Genomic DNA, 14,571 nt, shown 5'->3' with positions numbered 1-14,571 from the left:
TTAAACTTACAGCGCGCTTCCTGGTAAGAAAGACCATCCAGGGTCTTGATCTCCTGGATCTTCTTCTCACTCACATATGTCGGACAGTTCCGATCCCGAGGAGAATGAAAACCGGAGCAGTTAGCGCACTTGTATGGAGTTGTGCACTCCTCCGCGCCGTGAGCTACTCGTCCACATGTACCACATACAGACTGATTCGAACAGCGAGATACCATATGTCTGAATCGCTGGCATTGACAGCATCGCATAGGAGGCGGGATGTACGGCCTCACATCGCAACGATTTGTTACCTTATCTTGATTTACTAGTTTCATTTCCATACTGATAGTTCACTTATGTATAGACAAGAAAAGGTTCCACCTTATCAATACAATTTTATTATTGTAAGAATTAACTTACAGGACCGGTTTCGACTTCAAACAGTCATCATCAGCTGTACATAAATACCTTTGTGTCAAACATTAGTTATCATGCCTTTGTAAAGGAAGAATCCATGGGGAAGCATCACGTCTAAGTGTTCAAATTGGGCATGTTGAGTATAAAATGGTTGTATAAACAATCCAGGTACTCTGGTGTAGAGTTATCCATTTAGGACTAGAATATGTTTGTGGAACCTAACTGAAGCTTAAATCTAAATCCACGGTACGCACTAGCCATGCATTTTTCTAGTTGTGCTATTTACCAACTGATCAGCCCAACTTAGCACACTGGGGCAAAACGCTGGCAACCAGGAATGAGTTAGCTGGAAAATTTTTAAAGTCCAATAATGGACCAACTATATTGGTATTATAAATTTACTCATTCGAAACAAATATTTCAGGCTCCCTATGGGAATCAACATCTTTATCACATGTCATTCTGTTATTAATTAACCTCTTAACTGGGCATGACGTATATATTCGTACGCTGAATGTTACAGGGTAATGGGCATGACGAATATATATGTACTTGTCTTTTACAGCGAATATCTTCTGGGTATGAAGAGCTACTTTGCCGCATCGTGTATTGTTGTCTTAACTGATGTTTTTCCAGCTCGATGACAGCAAATACCACATGTCACGCTTCTTGAAGCTTATTTGTTTTTTATTTTACAACTGTGCGGTGCTACTTGTCAGCAGTAGGCCAAATATGGCAGCATCTAGTTCAAAGCGTAAGTTCGAAACGCTTGAAGAAGACGAGATTATTCAACACTTAGAGAATGATTGTGACAATTTATCTTCTCACGAATCCAAAGATGAGTGGTTTGATACAAATGAAGGTGAGTCTGATAGTGAAAGTGCTTCAGAAAGTGAGAATGAAGAACAAGGTGAACAACATGACGAATCGGATGAGGGCGAAGTGCTAGACATGTTTCAACCTTTCCGCCGCGTAGTGTTTAACGTCAGAAATTCGTATTTTCTGGTGTTAGTGGTGTAAATGTGAACTTCGACGATGAATCCAATGTGTTGGAATATTTTGAACGGTTCATAGGTGATGATATGTTTCAACTTATTAATGATCAGACCAATGTGTATGCTAAACAGATTTTAGAAGCCCATCCGAACTTGAAACCACGGTCACGAGCAAGAGATTGGATGGATACAAATCCAACTGAGATGAAAACTCTAATTGGACTTCTAATGCTGCAGGGGATAGCTCATAAGCCATAAAACAGTACGTACTTCTCAAACGGGAAAGTATCGCAACCCCTTACTTTTCGAAAACTATCTCTGAGGCAAATCACTGCAGTTCTAGTGACGTAAATGACCGTGAAGTTAATGTAAAATCTTTCACAATGTCTTTAGCATGATGTGTAATTCGTAAATATTCCTTTCTTTTCTTTGTTTTAATTTTAGGTGCTAACACATGAACAAAACACTCAAACTTCAACCGGGTAAATGACCTTGCAGTTAATGAAAAATGGTTCATGTCACATGCATGATATGATATTTATAAATACCCCTTGCTTTTATTTGTTTCAACTTTCGGCTATAAAATATGGGCCAAACTCGGAAATTCCAAACAGGTAAATGACCCTGCAGTTAATGTAAAAATGGTTGAACATTTCTCTAACATTAAAATTAATTAAAATGCTTTATTTTACTTTTTGTATCACAAATGAAAGATATTTGATATTACTAACTTTTCTGAATATCCTACCATGTAACAACAATCTGCTGAACAAATACACAGGACAGGTTACACCAAGCACATCTATAACACCCAGTTAAGAGGTTAAATGTTATACCGAGCAAGTTGGCCGCATAGTTAGGGTTGTGCAGTGTTGAGCTTGCATTCGGGAGTGGGCTCTAAACCCACTGCCAGCTACCCTGAAGATGGTTTTCCATGGTTTCCCATTTTCACACCAGGCAAATGCTGGGACTGTACCTTAATTAAGGCCGCAGCTGCTTCCTTCCCACTCCTAGCCCTTTCCTATCCCATCAGCGCCATAAGACCTATCTTGTGTCGGTGCGATGTAGTAAATAAAAGCAAGGGGTATTTATAAATATCATATCATACATGTGACATGAACCATTTTTCGTTAACTGCAAGGCCATTTACCTAGTGCCAACTAAACCGCGTACGAAGTGGTCATGGTAGGTGCAAAGCAACGTTGCACAAATGGGGATGGCTAGATTCACCTGCTTGCGGCTGTGGAGCTCAAGAACAGACGATAAATCACATCATTCGGGAGTGTCCACAGTGCAGATTCACAGGTGTTTGGGAAGAGTTCATGAAAGCATCAGCTCCAGCACTTTCCTGGCTGAAGGGTCTTGATATTCATTTTTAATTTATTACGTACATACTTGTGTTAAATAATGTACATCATTTGTTCGATACGAAATATATATATACAGTATATAGTAAAGCAAATTGCAGAAAAATTTAAATTTTATCTTTTTTGAAGTAGACTGTATTCTGTTGTTTTCTTTTTTATTTCCATTTTCTAATCTTATTTATTTTGAATTTTTTTGATAGACTGAAAAACTTCAGATATTTAACAATGCTGCAATGAGGATAATTACAATGGGCTGGATAAAATCCAAACTGACATTATTTGCAAATCTCTGAGAGTAACACCTACTGTATCTCAGAAAAAATAAAAGAAAGCCAACTTAGATGGTTTGGTTTTACTGAAAGAACACCAGAGGACTAAGTTGAGAGGATGGCATCAGAGGGTGAACCAGCATTGAGACAGCCAAAAGTAAGATGGAGAACTGGAATTATGAAGAACTTGGAAAATTCCTGTGCCAATTCTGTTGGAGTACAAGACACGATGTACCGGAGGAGAACAACAAGAAAAGTTGATCCCATTTCACTGGGATATGGCATGGAAGACACAACAGAAGACCAAGAGCTATGCGTCAAACAGGGCTCACAAACAAGAATGGCGAATCAGGTGAGGGTGGGGCCCTACCTAGATGAAATCTAATGTTGAGGATGACAGGAACATCCAGTCCCCAAGCCAGAGAAAATAGCAAATGAATGTAAATCCCTAACCCAGTGGGAATCGGACCTGGGACACCCTGGACTAAGGCAAAGCATGCAGAACAATGCAGTTAGCCATGGAACTGAACGTTCTTCCTATGGTTAGTGTAAAAAAGGGATACTCCAGGTGCTTTTTTCCTTAAAGGCACCATACCGACCAGTTGGCCATGGAGTCGGATGATCTTCCTATGATTAGTGTTGAAACGGGACACTTTGGTTGCTTTCCCCTTAAAGGAAAAATTACCACCACCTTCACATAAATACTATAACAATTTATTTTATATTTTCTGCTACCTGTTTAACGTCACACTAACATGTAAAAGGTTTTCGACGACTGGGCGAGTTGGCCATGCGGTTAGGGGCGTGCGGCTGTGAGCTTGCATCCGGCAGATAGTGGGTTCGAATCCCATTGTTGGCAGCCCTGAAGATGGTTTTCCGTGATTTCACATTTTCACACCAGGCAAATGCTGGGGCTGTACCTTAATTAAGGCCACGGCCACTTCCTTCCAACTTCTAGGCCTTTCCTATCCCATCGTCGCCATAGGACCTATCTGTGTCGGTGTGACGCAAAGCCACTAGCCAAGGTTTTTGACGATAGAGGGATGGGAATGGGCTAGGATTTGGAAGGTAGTGGCTGTGGCCTTAATTAAGGTACAGCCTCAGCATTTGCCTGGTGTGAAAATGGGAAACCACGGAAAACCATCTTCAGGGCTGCCGATGGTGGGATTCAAACCTACAACCTCCAGAATGAAAGTACACAGCTGTGCAACCCTAACCACACGGCCAACTCGCTTGGGGCTTCAACATTTAATATTTCAGGGTGTATGCCAGTCCACCTCAAATCACAGCCGTATCATACTAGATGCATCAAATATAAACTGGAATTTAAAATTTGCGGCTTTGGTAGTGAATGGAAATGGGTGGGGCTTTGAGAGGATGTTGGTGGGGATGTCCCGAGTAGGGGTCTTGATGCGTCACACACAAAAGAGCAACCTATCACTTCAGTGCACCATGAGCTAGCAAGAGGTACACATGTCCGTTGTGCAGCGCATCATTAGGTTTCTGGCGAAAGAAGATACCAAAGCTTTGGAAATTTTGAGAAGGTTCTGTGCACAGTTTGGGGACGCAACTCTTTCAAAGACGCAGGTGTATTAATGGCACAAACAATTTTTGGTAGGACGAGAAGAAGTGGAAAATGAACTGCACCAAAGATGACCACGAACAAGCATCACAGCAGACAACATTCGTGTTGTAACTGATCTTATTGAAGAAGATCGGCGCATAAAAATTTCTGAAATTGCTTTGCTCATAGGAATAAGTTTTGGAAGTGTTCAAGCCATTACCAATGATGAGAACTAGACCTTCGGAATTTGTCTGCCTTGTGGGTTCCTCATCTTCCCACACAGGAACAAAAAAATTCTGCCAGGATATTTGTCGGAGGCATCTGAATCGCTACAAGGAAGAGAATTTGATTTTTTGCGATGCATTGTGACTTCTGATGAAACTTGGGTTCAAAACAAGCAAGGAATGGCGGGAATGAGGTGCAGCTAGGTCAGTTAAGGCCAAAACATGCCTTGCTGCTGGAAAGGTACTTGCAACTTTTTTGGGGGAACTATGAGGGCATTTTGCTTTGAGATATTCTTCTTCTGCACAACAATGCAAGGCCATACTCTGCTGTTGTAATACAGGAAAAACTGGAGGAAATGCATCGACAGCTCTAGAACACCCTCCTTAAAGTCCAAATGTGTCACCTTGTGAATACCACTTGTTTGGACAACTGGAAGAAGAACAAAGAGGAAAACATTTTCATGGTGATGCAGCGGTAGAGGAGTACGTGCGCAGCTGACTTCACATACGTTCTTCTTCTTTTTTGGAGGACGGCACAAAAATGTTGCTGATTCGGTGGCAAAAAAATGTGTGTCAAATCTGGGAGACTATGTAAAAAAATGAGGTGCTTGTTGGTTATTTGTGGTGGATTCAATAAAATTGTAAAAGATAATTCTGATTTATATTTGATTCACCTAGTACTATGGTCTGTCTCATGGTGTTGTATGGGACCAAAAGCTGGCCAGTCACCAAAAGTGCCAAGCATCCCTTACACCATGGAAATCTGCACAATATGCTGGTCCTTTAGAATTTCTCTCCTTGATCATATAATCAAGAACACAATTTGGCAGATGATGGGCATTATTCACGTTCGGGATAAAATACAGGAGTGGTGCCTGAGATGGTATAGGCATGTCCCCTGAGAGCAGTGACTGGTACCAACAGTTATGATGCTGACAACATCACTGTCAAGAGCAAGCACCTGTGGCAGACCAAGGCATACTAGTCACCGACATAAAGATACGATGCTTACAGGATAATTTCTTCCAATCCCAGTACTCTGGCTTGCAATATACCAGTATCATGAGATGAATTTCATAATTTGCCACTCTGTCTCACTGGGTATTATGGTACTTGAAATATCAAATCAAAAATCAAATCAAAATCTCTTTATTTGCAAATGAGGTGTCTACCTCGGTGGCAAATGGTACACTAAAATACATTATTGTCAAGCACTAAATATTAAATTAACAAGAGAAGAAAATTTTTCCTATAATACAATATTATACAATTTACGCTAACAATGTTTTCTATTAAACACACAGCTCATCCTTAATAAATTTATATTGTTTACAAAATTCTAATTGTAATATCTCCTGTACTACTTACAAATATAGTCAACTGATATACAGTATGTGGAATTGCTTCAAATGATACTATAAAACTGGTATAACATTAATATTTACATTGCATTTATTTATTTACTATTTTTTTTTTTTACCCGTTCTGGATCCTAAGTAGCATAACGACCTGCTGCGTCTTAACCAGAGCCCCTTTTGCCACCACTTTTCAGAGTTCCTGAAGGGCCTTCACAGCTACCGTAGCGGTCCCAGGGCCCTCGAAGTCCCCACTGTACTTCACCCCTACAGGCAGTCCCCTACTTTGGCTGTCCAAACTCCTTAGACCAGGGGATGGAATTAATTTATTCACACACATTTTTTTATTTACAATAACCTGCACCGGTCGAATGCCCTCTAACACTTCATTTATTTTCTCTGTTGCTGTTTATTCTCTTCTTGAATATCTGTACAGATTTTGGAAAAGGATCAAACACTACCCCTGGTAAACTGTTCCACTCCTTCACACACTTCCCAATGAATGAAAATTTACCCCAATCGCTTCTGCTAAAATTCCTTCTAATTTTATATTTGTGGTCAGTCCTGCCGATATAATTATTTTCCAACTGAAGCCTCTCACGGATATCTCCCCATGCTGCTTCTCCTGTATAGGCTCTATATAATCCTGTAAGTCTAGTTTTCTCCCTTCTCTTACTTAAAGTTTCCCACCCAAGTTCCTTTAACATTTCTGATACACTACTCTTTCTCCTGAAATCCCCTGTTACAAATCTTGCTGCTTTCCTCTGCACACTATCTATTTCTTTTATTAGGTATTCTTGGTGAGGATCCCAAACACTGTTTGCATATTCCAATAATGGACGAACCATACTCAAGTAACTTTTTTCTTTTAATTCTTTGTTGCATCCTTTAAGTAGCCTCATTATGACATGTAATGATCTGTATGCTTTCCCAACAATGTCATCAATATGACCCTTCCAGTGCAAATTACTTTCAAATCTCACACCTAAGTATTTGCACTTGCCATCTTTTGGGATAACTACCTCATCCAAAGTATATTCAAATTCAGTTTTAAAGCTCCTGTTTGTAAAAGTTGTAACAGTTGATTTGCCTCCATTAACCTTCATATTATTTTCTTCAACCCATTGTTGGATACTTTCAAGGTCCCTTTGTAATTCTGAACAATCCTCAATGTTGTTTATTTCTCTATAAACAATTATGTCATCTGCATACAATCTTATTTTTGATGTTATATTGTTCCCTAAATCATTTGCGTATATTAAGAAAAGTAACGGACCGATTATACTACCCTGTGCAATTCCCTTCCAAACTTTCTCTTCCTGAGATACATTATTTCCTACTTTGACTTTCTGAACCCTTGAATTTAGAAATGCTTTTATCCAACGTGTAACCCTTACGTCCAATCCTATTCCCTCCAATTTCTTTAATAATATTCCATGTTCCACTCTATCAAAGGCTTTGGAAAGATCTATGGCTATGCAATCTAACTGACCTCCTGAATCCAACTGATCTGATATGTCCTGCTGAAATCCCACCAGTTGTGCCTCACAAGAAAATTTCTTTCTAAATCCATACTGGCTCCTCATGAACCAATTTTTATCATCACATATCCCTCTGATGTACTTCGATATTAAACTCTCCAGAATTTTACAAACTATACTGGTCAGGCTGATTGGTCTGTAGTTCTTTGGTTTCCTTTTATCACCCTTTCCTTTATAAATTGGTATTATTATAGATTCCTTCCATTCCTTTGGTATTACACTATTATTTATGACATAGTCAAAGAGAAATTTTAAATAAGGCACAATGTACCACCCCATTGTCTTTAATACCTCCCCAGTAATTTGATCACTTCCTGCAGCTTTTCCTTGCTGAAGCAGTTGGATTTCTCTGAAAATATCTTCGTTTGTGAATGAGAAGCTTCTTGTTTCCCTCTGTCTCTCTCCCTCTCTATCTCCTGTTTCGGTTTCCAACTCTTGACAATCATCGACTGAATCTCTAAATTCCCTACTAAATAGGTTTGCTTTCTCAGTATCTGTTAAATAGTGTTCACCCCCTTCTCCCACCATTGTAGGAATTTGGACTCTTTTTCCTTTTTGATTCCTGATATATGAATACAGCTTTTTCCATTTCCCTTTGTGGTCATTACCCTCTTGAAGTATGCCATTCATATAATTCTCTTTTGCTTCCTTTTTCACTCTATTCAGTTCCCTCATTAGCTGTTTTCTAGTTTCTCTACTCTCCCTACCCTCTTTGATTTTCCTGTTTACTATTCTACATTTTCTTTTTAATTTTCTTATTTCCCTTGTATAATAAACAGGGTCTGAGGTCATTTTACCCTTCTTAACAGGTACAAATCTCTTCTCTCCTTCCCAAATAATTCCTTTAAATTTAGCCCAAAGTGTATCCACGTTACTCCCTTCACTTATCCAACAACTGAATTGTGATTTAAGGTAAGTCCCAAATTCATCAACTTTAGTTTTTCTGTACAATTTCTTGTCTTGTGTAACCCTCTTATTAAGCCTTTTTGGTACGAGTCTTACATCCATTATTACAGCCTTATGGTCTCCTATTCCTTCAATTACCTCAGTTTTATCAACAATTTCCCATGGTTTAACCAAGAATACATCTAGTAAGTTATTGAGACGAGTCGGTTCTTGTACTACTTGTGTAAATCCTCCCTCCCAAATTAACTTATTTGCCAGTTTCTGTTCATGGGCTTCGCTTGCAGCTCCTTTCCATTCAACTTCAGGCAAATTTAGATCTCCCCCAATTATTACCATATCATTATTATTGTTTTTATGAGTATAATCTATTATTTTTTCAAAGATTTCCATGTCTCTTTCCTCTCTTCCAGGCCTGTATGTTCCTATAATTCCCACCTCCTTCATATTATCACAAACTAATTTTATCCCTAATATTTCATCCCTTTCATCGGTAAACCATTCATGTGAACAGTAAGTTTCCTTCACCAGAATAAACACACCCCCTCCCTTTTTATCTCCTCGGTCTCTACGATAGACTGAGTACCCTTCTGGAAATACTTCTCTATTACCCACCCCTTCTTTCAACCACGATTCCACTCCTATCACCACATCAGTCTCATAAGATTCCATCAATGTACCGAATTTTAATTGTTTATTTACTACACTTTGACAGTTTACCAAGAGCAATCTCAGACCCCCTTCCTCCCTAAAACTTGACTGTTGCAATTGGGTAACTTGAAATTCCTTACTATCCTGAGTTTCTTTTTCTAGTTTTCTATTACACACACACACACACACACACACACACACACACACACACACACACACACACACACACACACACACACACACACACACACACACACACACACACACACACACACACACACACACACACACACACACACACACACACACACACACACACACACACACACACACACACACACACACACACACACACACACACACACACACACACACACACACACACACACACACACACACACACACACACACACACACACACACACACACACACACACACACACACACACACACACACACACACACACACACACACACACACACACACACACACACACACAAAAACCAATTTACAAAAGTTTTTGTAACATTGCATTATATACAAATGTCAAGGGAGAGTGCAAAAAGTCCATAATGTTCATGATTTTGAATTAAAAGCATTTGATGAATTAACCAAGTTAATTAAAGCCTCATCTCCACATTAAGTGAAGGAAAGATTAAAAGTTCTTACCAATTCCACAACATTGATGAGATGTTTTACAATTTCACTGGCCAGGAACTTGAGAGGGGTTGCAACATCTAGTCTAGTCTTTATCTCCTCTGCATATTGCTCGACAAGCAACATGTAGCCTTTCCACGTAGAGGCCAATATTTGTAATCCAAGTCCTGCTACTTGTTCTCCAATGCAACTACCCAGCTGGAGAACTGAAAAAGCACATACATGGTGATAAAATCCTTCATCCATAAATCACAGACAGTCATCGTATTATTAGTTAAAATAAAACAGGAAGTGGGAGATTTAATGCGATAACACCAATATGAAAAGATCTTTTGTGGTTAGAGACAACCTAGTGGGTTCATTGATGTCACATACAGTATACTTCTGATAGCTTACTTCTAAATGAGTATAGCTGCACTGTATCCTGTCAATGTCCAAAATGTTTGATGTACAGTTAAGCCTTACCACTTGTCTATCAGGAGCAATACCATATTACAATTTTTGAACTCTGATCAAATGCAAGACAAATTTCAACATGAACATTTTTCCATGTGAGTTTGTATACAGTGTCTGAGCCAGTAAAATACAGTTTTTCATTTTAAATAATCTTGTCATTCTTAGTAACATTTAGAATGTACAACACACACATGTATAATATTATTTATATGGTAATGCATGCCTTAATAAGAGAAGTTGCAGTGACTGCCTTGAAATATTCTATCCAAATCCTGAAGAACCATATCTCCCAAACTTTTTAATGCAACATATGTCAAATGTGCTTACAAACCATTATGTAATCAACTCACAAGTACTTTTAAAATCTATCTTGTATTTTTGTGTACTTTGTCCTCAGGGGCAATCTCCAGTTGGAGAAAGTCGAAAGATAAAAGGAGTATATATAAAGAAGTGCCAGGCTGAGTGGCTCAGACGGTTGAAGCGCTGGCCTTCTGACCCCAACCTGGCAGGTTCAATCCTGGCTCAGTCCAGTGGTATTCGAAGGTGCTCAAATACGCCAGCCTCGTGTCGGTAGATTTACTGGCACATAAAAAAGCTTCTGCAGCACAAAATTCTGGTACCTTGGCGTATCCGAAAAAAAAGTAGTCAGTGGGATGTAAAAACCAATAACATTATTATTATAAAAAGAAATAAAATGGATGAGTTTAAATGTCCCATGACTGCTGCGTCAATAGGCAGACAGGAGTATATATGATGTTGATGCAGTGCTTCTGTGTCCACTTACAAGAATGGCTAAACAAGGCAATCACCCACTTTGATATAAATATTGTACCTGCATATTATGTTATAATATGCTCACTGACAAACAGCTGGTAGTCGAACATCCACCCATCCCATAACCCGTGTCAGCACTTCCTCTGACTTCACTAGGGCCTTGAAAATCTGAATCTTCATGTGACCCCACAGGAATGACATAAGTACTCTAATCATTGACGCAGCATACATGCGACATTCAAACGTGTAGCTGTGTTTTGTTTGTAGTGAGGCAACCGTATGTTTCTGGAAATGGCTTCTGAATTCAAACTGTAATCTACTTGGTCCCCTCTAGAAGCCCTGAAATTGTGTAGGCCTACTGGAATTTATATACACCCTGCACTCTGGAATAATATTCTCTCTTAATCCTTGATTACAGCAACCATGATTATCACCAAATGCTACAAACCTTCAATCAGTAGACATATATCCTGTTCATAACTGCAGTTGAAGAGTAAATTATCTTTCAGTACTACCAGGAAATGTGTTTGAAGTTCTCTAGATTTACAGTATAGTGTAGAAAATGCTTCACCTACAATGTGAAACATATTACCACACACTCTACCACTGAAACAAAATGGAAATACAAATAGGTTAGGAGTATAATATATAAAGAAGTAAAAATGAATGTTGCAAATAGAGAAGTAAAGTTATAATAATAGAAAATAAAAAAGCACAGCAGATTATCAACAACAAATTCATACTTCATTTATACCGAGAAAATAACCCAAGTTGGGGTTGTGGTGATTATTATTATTATTATTATTATTATTATTATTATTATTATTATTATTATTATTATTATTATTATTATTATCATTATTGTTGTGTCAGAAACATACGTATACAGAGTTATAACAGGATACATACTTCAAGATAATACAGTGTCCAAAAACAATGTATACACTCTTTGAGTGGATGTAACTCAGTGCTGGCATAATCTTCAATACAAGAAGAAAGACACAGTAAACACTGAAGCATTACGAGCGACGCAAAAAGATCTCGACAAAGTTGTGAGACAGACAGCAGGCAATAGTATGATGGTTAACAGGGTGTAAAGTCAGGTTGTAAGTTTCACAGAGGGGAGAAGTCCTCTGAGTTTTAATTACTGTGTTGAAAGATGACCGTAACTAAAGGGGATCTCTGTAAGTACTTAGGTGTTAATATAAGAAAAGATGCCCTTTGGCGTAATCACATAAACAGGATTGTAAATAAGGGTTACAGATCTCATGAGGGTATTAAGGAGCGAGTAAAACTCCAATTAGAATATGGTTCTAGTATATAGGACCCTACCCAAATTACTTGACATGAGAACTGAAAAAGATCCAAAGGAAGGCAGCACGATTTCCGACAAAAGAGTAATGTTATGAAAATGTTGCAAACTATGGGCTTGGAAGATTTGGAAGTAAGGAGACAATCTGCTCGACTAAGCGTAATTGCTAGGCGAGCAATAATTCCATTGTGGAAATGTATCTTTGTGGAGTTATGAGATTGTGCCTCTACTAATGGGCTTCTGATAAATTCACCTGCATACATCCGAGCATCAGTTAGTAGGGCCTGAGACATCCCACTCTGACAAGTTTAGTGTCAGGAGTAAGACAAAATGCTTGTTTATAGAGCAAACACCTGAAAAGCCTTACATCTAATTTAAGCAGAATGTTTCGAGCTGTCAGTTGTGAGATGGCCTGGAATGACATTTGCAGACGAATAAGCTTGAGTGCGTTTTTAAGAGTAGAAAAGATCATAACGTGAAGATAAAGCTGAAATTCAAAAAGACAAATTGGGGTAAATATTGTTTATAGGAAGAGGAATTAGAGATTGGAATAATTTTTCAAGGGAGATGTTCGATAAATTTCCAACTTCTTTGAAATCATTTAAGAAAAGGTTAGGAAAACAACAGATAGGGAATCTGCCACCTGGGCGACTGCTCTAAATACAGATCAATGGTGAATGATTGTAATAATGTGACTGATAAGTTGGTCTTCTCCATACTCATACTTGATCATATTATGGTACAGCCCCACCTCACCAAATTGACCTTGGACATGCCCACCCCAACCTGTCCAGAAACTTCCATACCATCTAACTCTCATAATGAACAAATGAGTAAGTAGGAAATAAAACTTCCTGAATTGTGGGCATCATATAAACTTTATTTACCATTTTTCTGTTAAGTACTATTTCATGACATATCCTTTTACCCAAACACTACAGACATGGTAGTGAGAATTGGATGCTGGACAAACAGGATGAAAAGCACAGGGAAGCAATAGAGGCATGCGTATGGAGAAGATAACCCATACAAGCTGGGCACACAGAAAAGCAAATACAGAGATGTTCAGGGAGGTTAATAAAGACTGTACACTGCAAAGTGTAATAACATCCATTGACCACACGATAGGGCATAACAATTTTCTTCTGAATATCAAGTGGGGTAAAACTGTTGGGAAGAGAAGTTAGTATATGGATGAAGTGAAGAACATAATTAGGTTCATAAAATATGAAGAGTGACTGGCTGCAATGACAAGGTGAAACCTTCAGTGGATGGGTAAATGAATTATTGGTAAATGAAATACTGAAAAATTCCTTAATTTGTGCGACAACTTTTCACATATTTTGGTATTTATTGGGTTCTAATTAAGATACCAAATATATATACAGATATACTTTTTCAAAGAAAAATAAGTTTTTTAATTTTAGTGCCTAAAATTTTAGTACCTTTTGGGTAACGTACTATATAAGTTTTTAATTTAAGTTTGCAAGCACATTAGGCCACGAGTTGTAATTTGAATTTCTCAGAAACCTATAAACTATATCTTTTTTAAATGTACATTAAAAGTCCATATGAGCCTAACATAACCTGAAAAACTTAAGTTAGAACTCAAAAATTTTGTGAGCTGTTATTTATTTTGTTCGATGGAGTGTTCATTTTGAGTGTGAAGGGCTCCCATAATAATGGCTGAGAATATTTTCCTATAGCATCCTTATGATTTAAATTACATTTTTGAGGGCTGAAATCATCATCATCATCATCATGAATTCCTTCCAGTGAGCAGGGTAGTACATTTAAGAACGATGTGCCTCCATTTATTACACTCCTGGTATGCTTCTTTTCTCTCTAAGCCATCCCATGTTTCTCCTCTCTTCCCCAGGTCTTCTCTTATCTGATCTAACCACCTATTTCTAAGGTGTAAAATTGGTCTTTGTTCCGGAGTGGTCTTTTCAAAATACTTCCTTAGAGTTTGAGTCACCTGCATCTGCTTAACGTGTCCTAGCCACTTCAGCCTTGCAACACTCAGCCTTTCTTCCACAGTCAGGCTGACCTGCAGGTCTCCTTGTATCTGATCATTCCTAATTTTGTCCTTCCTTGTTTTCTGTA

The 14,571-nt window shown here is 38.4% G+C and overlaps 1 protein-coding gene across 1 annotated transcript in view; it reads right to left on the bottom strand.

Moving 5' to 3' along the window:
• LOC136885577 (FIGNL1-interacting regulator of recombination and mitosis) overlaps window positions 1-14,571 on the bottom strand; it is a 127,075-nt gene that overhangs the window by 56,637 nt on the left and 55,867 nt on the right. The window contains exons 5-6 of the mRNA XM_067158269.2: window positions 11,602-11,759; window positions 9,936-10,129 (exon numbers count right to left, since the gene is read on the bottom strand). Of these exons, the coding sequence (XP_067014370.2) occupies window positions 9,936-10,129; window positions 11,602-11,759 (352 nt within the window). The remainder of the gene's footprint in view (window positions 1-9,935; window positions 10,130-11,601; window positions 11,760-14,571) is intronic.

The sequence above is a fragment of the Anabrus simplex genome, chromosome 1, assembly GCF_040414725.1.
Source record: "Anabrus simplex isolate iqAnaSimp1 chromosome 1, ASM4041472v1, whole genome shotgun sequence".
NCBI classification, from domain to species: Eukaryota; Metazoa; Arthropoda; class Insecta; order Orthoptera; family Tettigoniidae; genus Anabrus; species Anabrus simplex.
The sequence above is the reverse complement of the archived record's forward strand: the minus strand, read 5'-3'. Positions and strand labels throughout refer to the sequence as shown.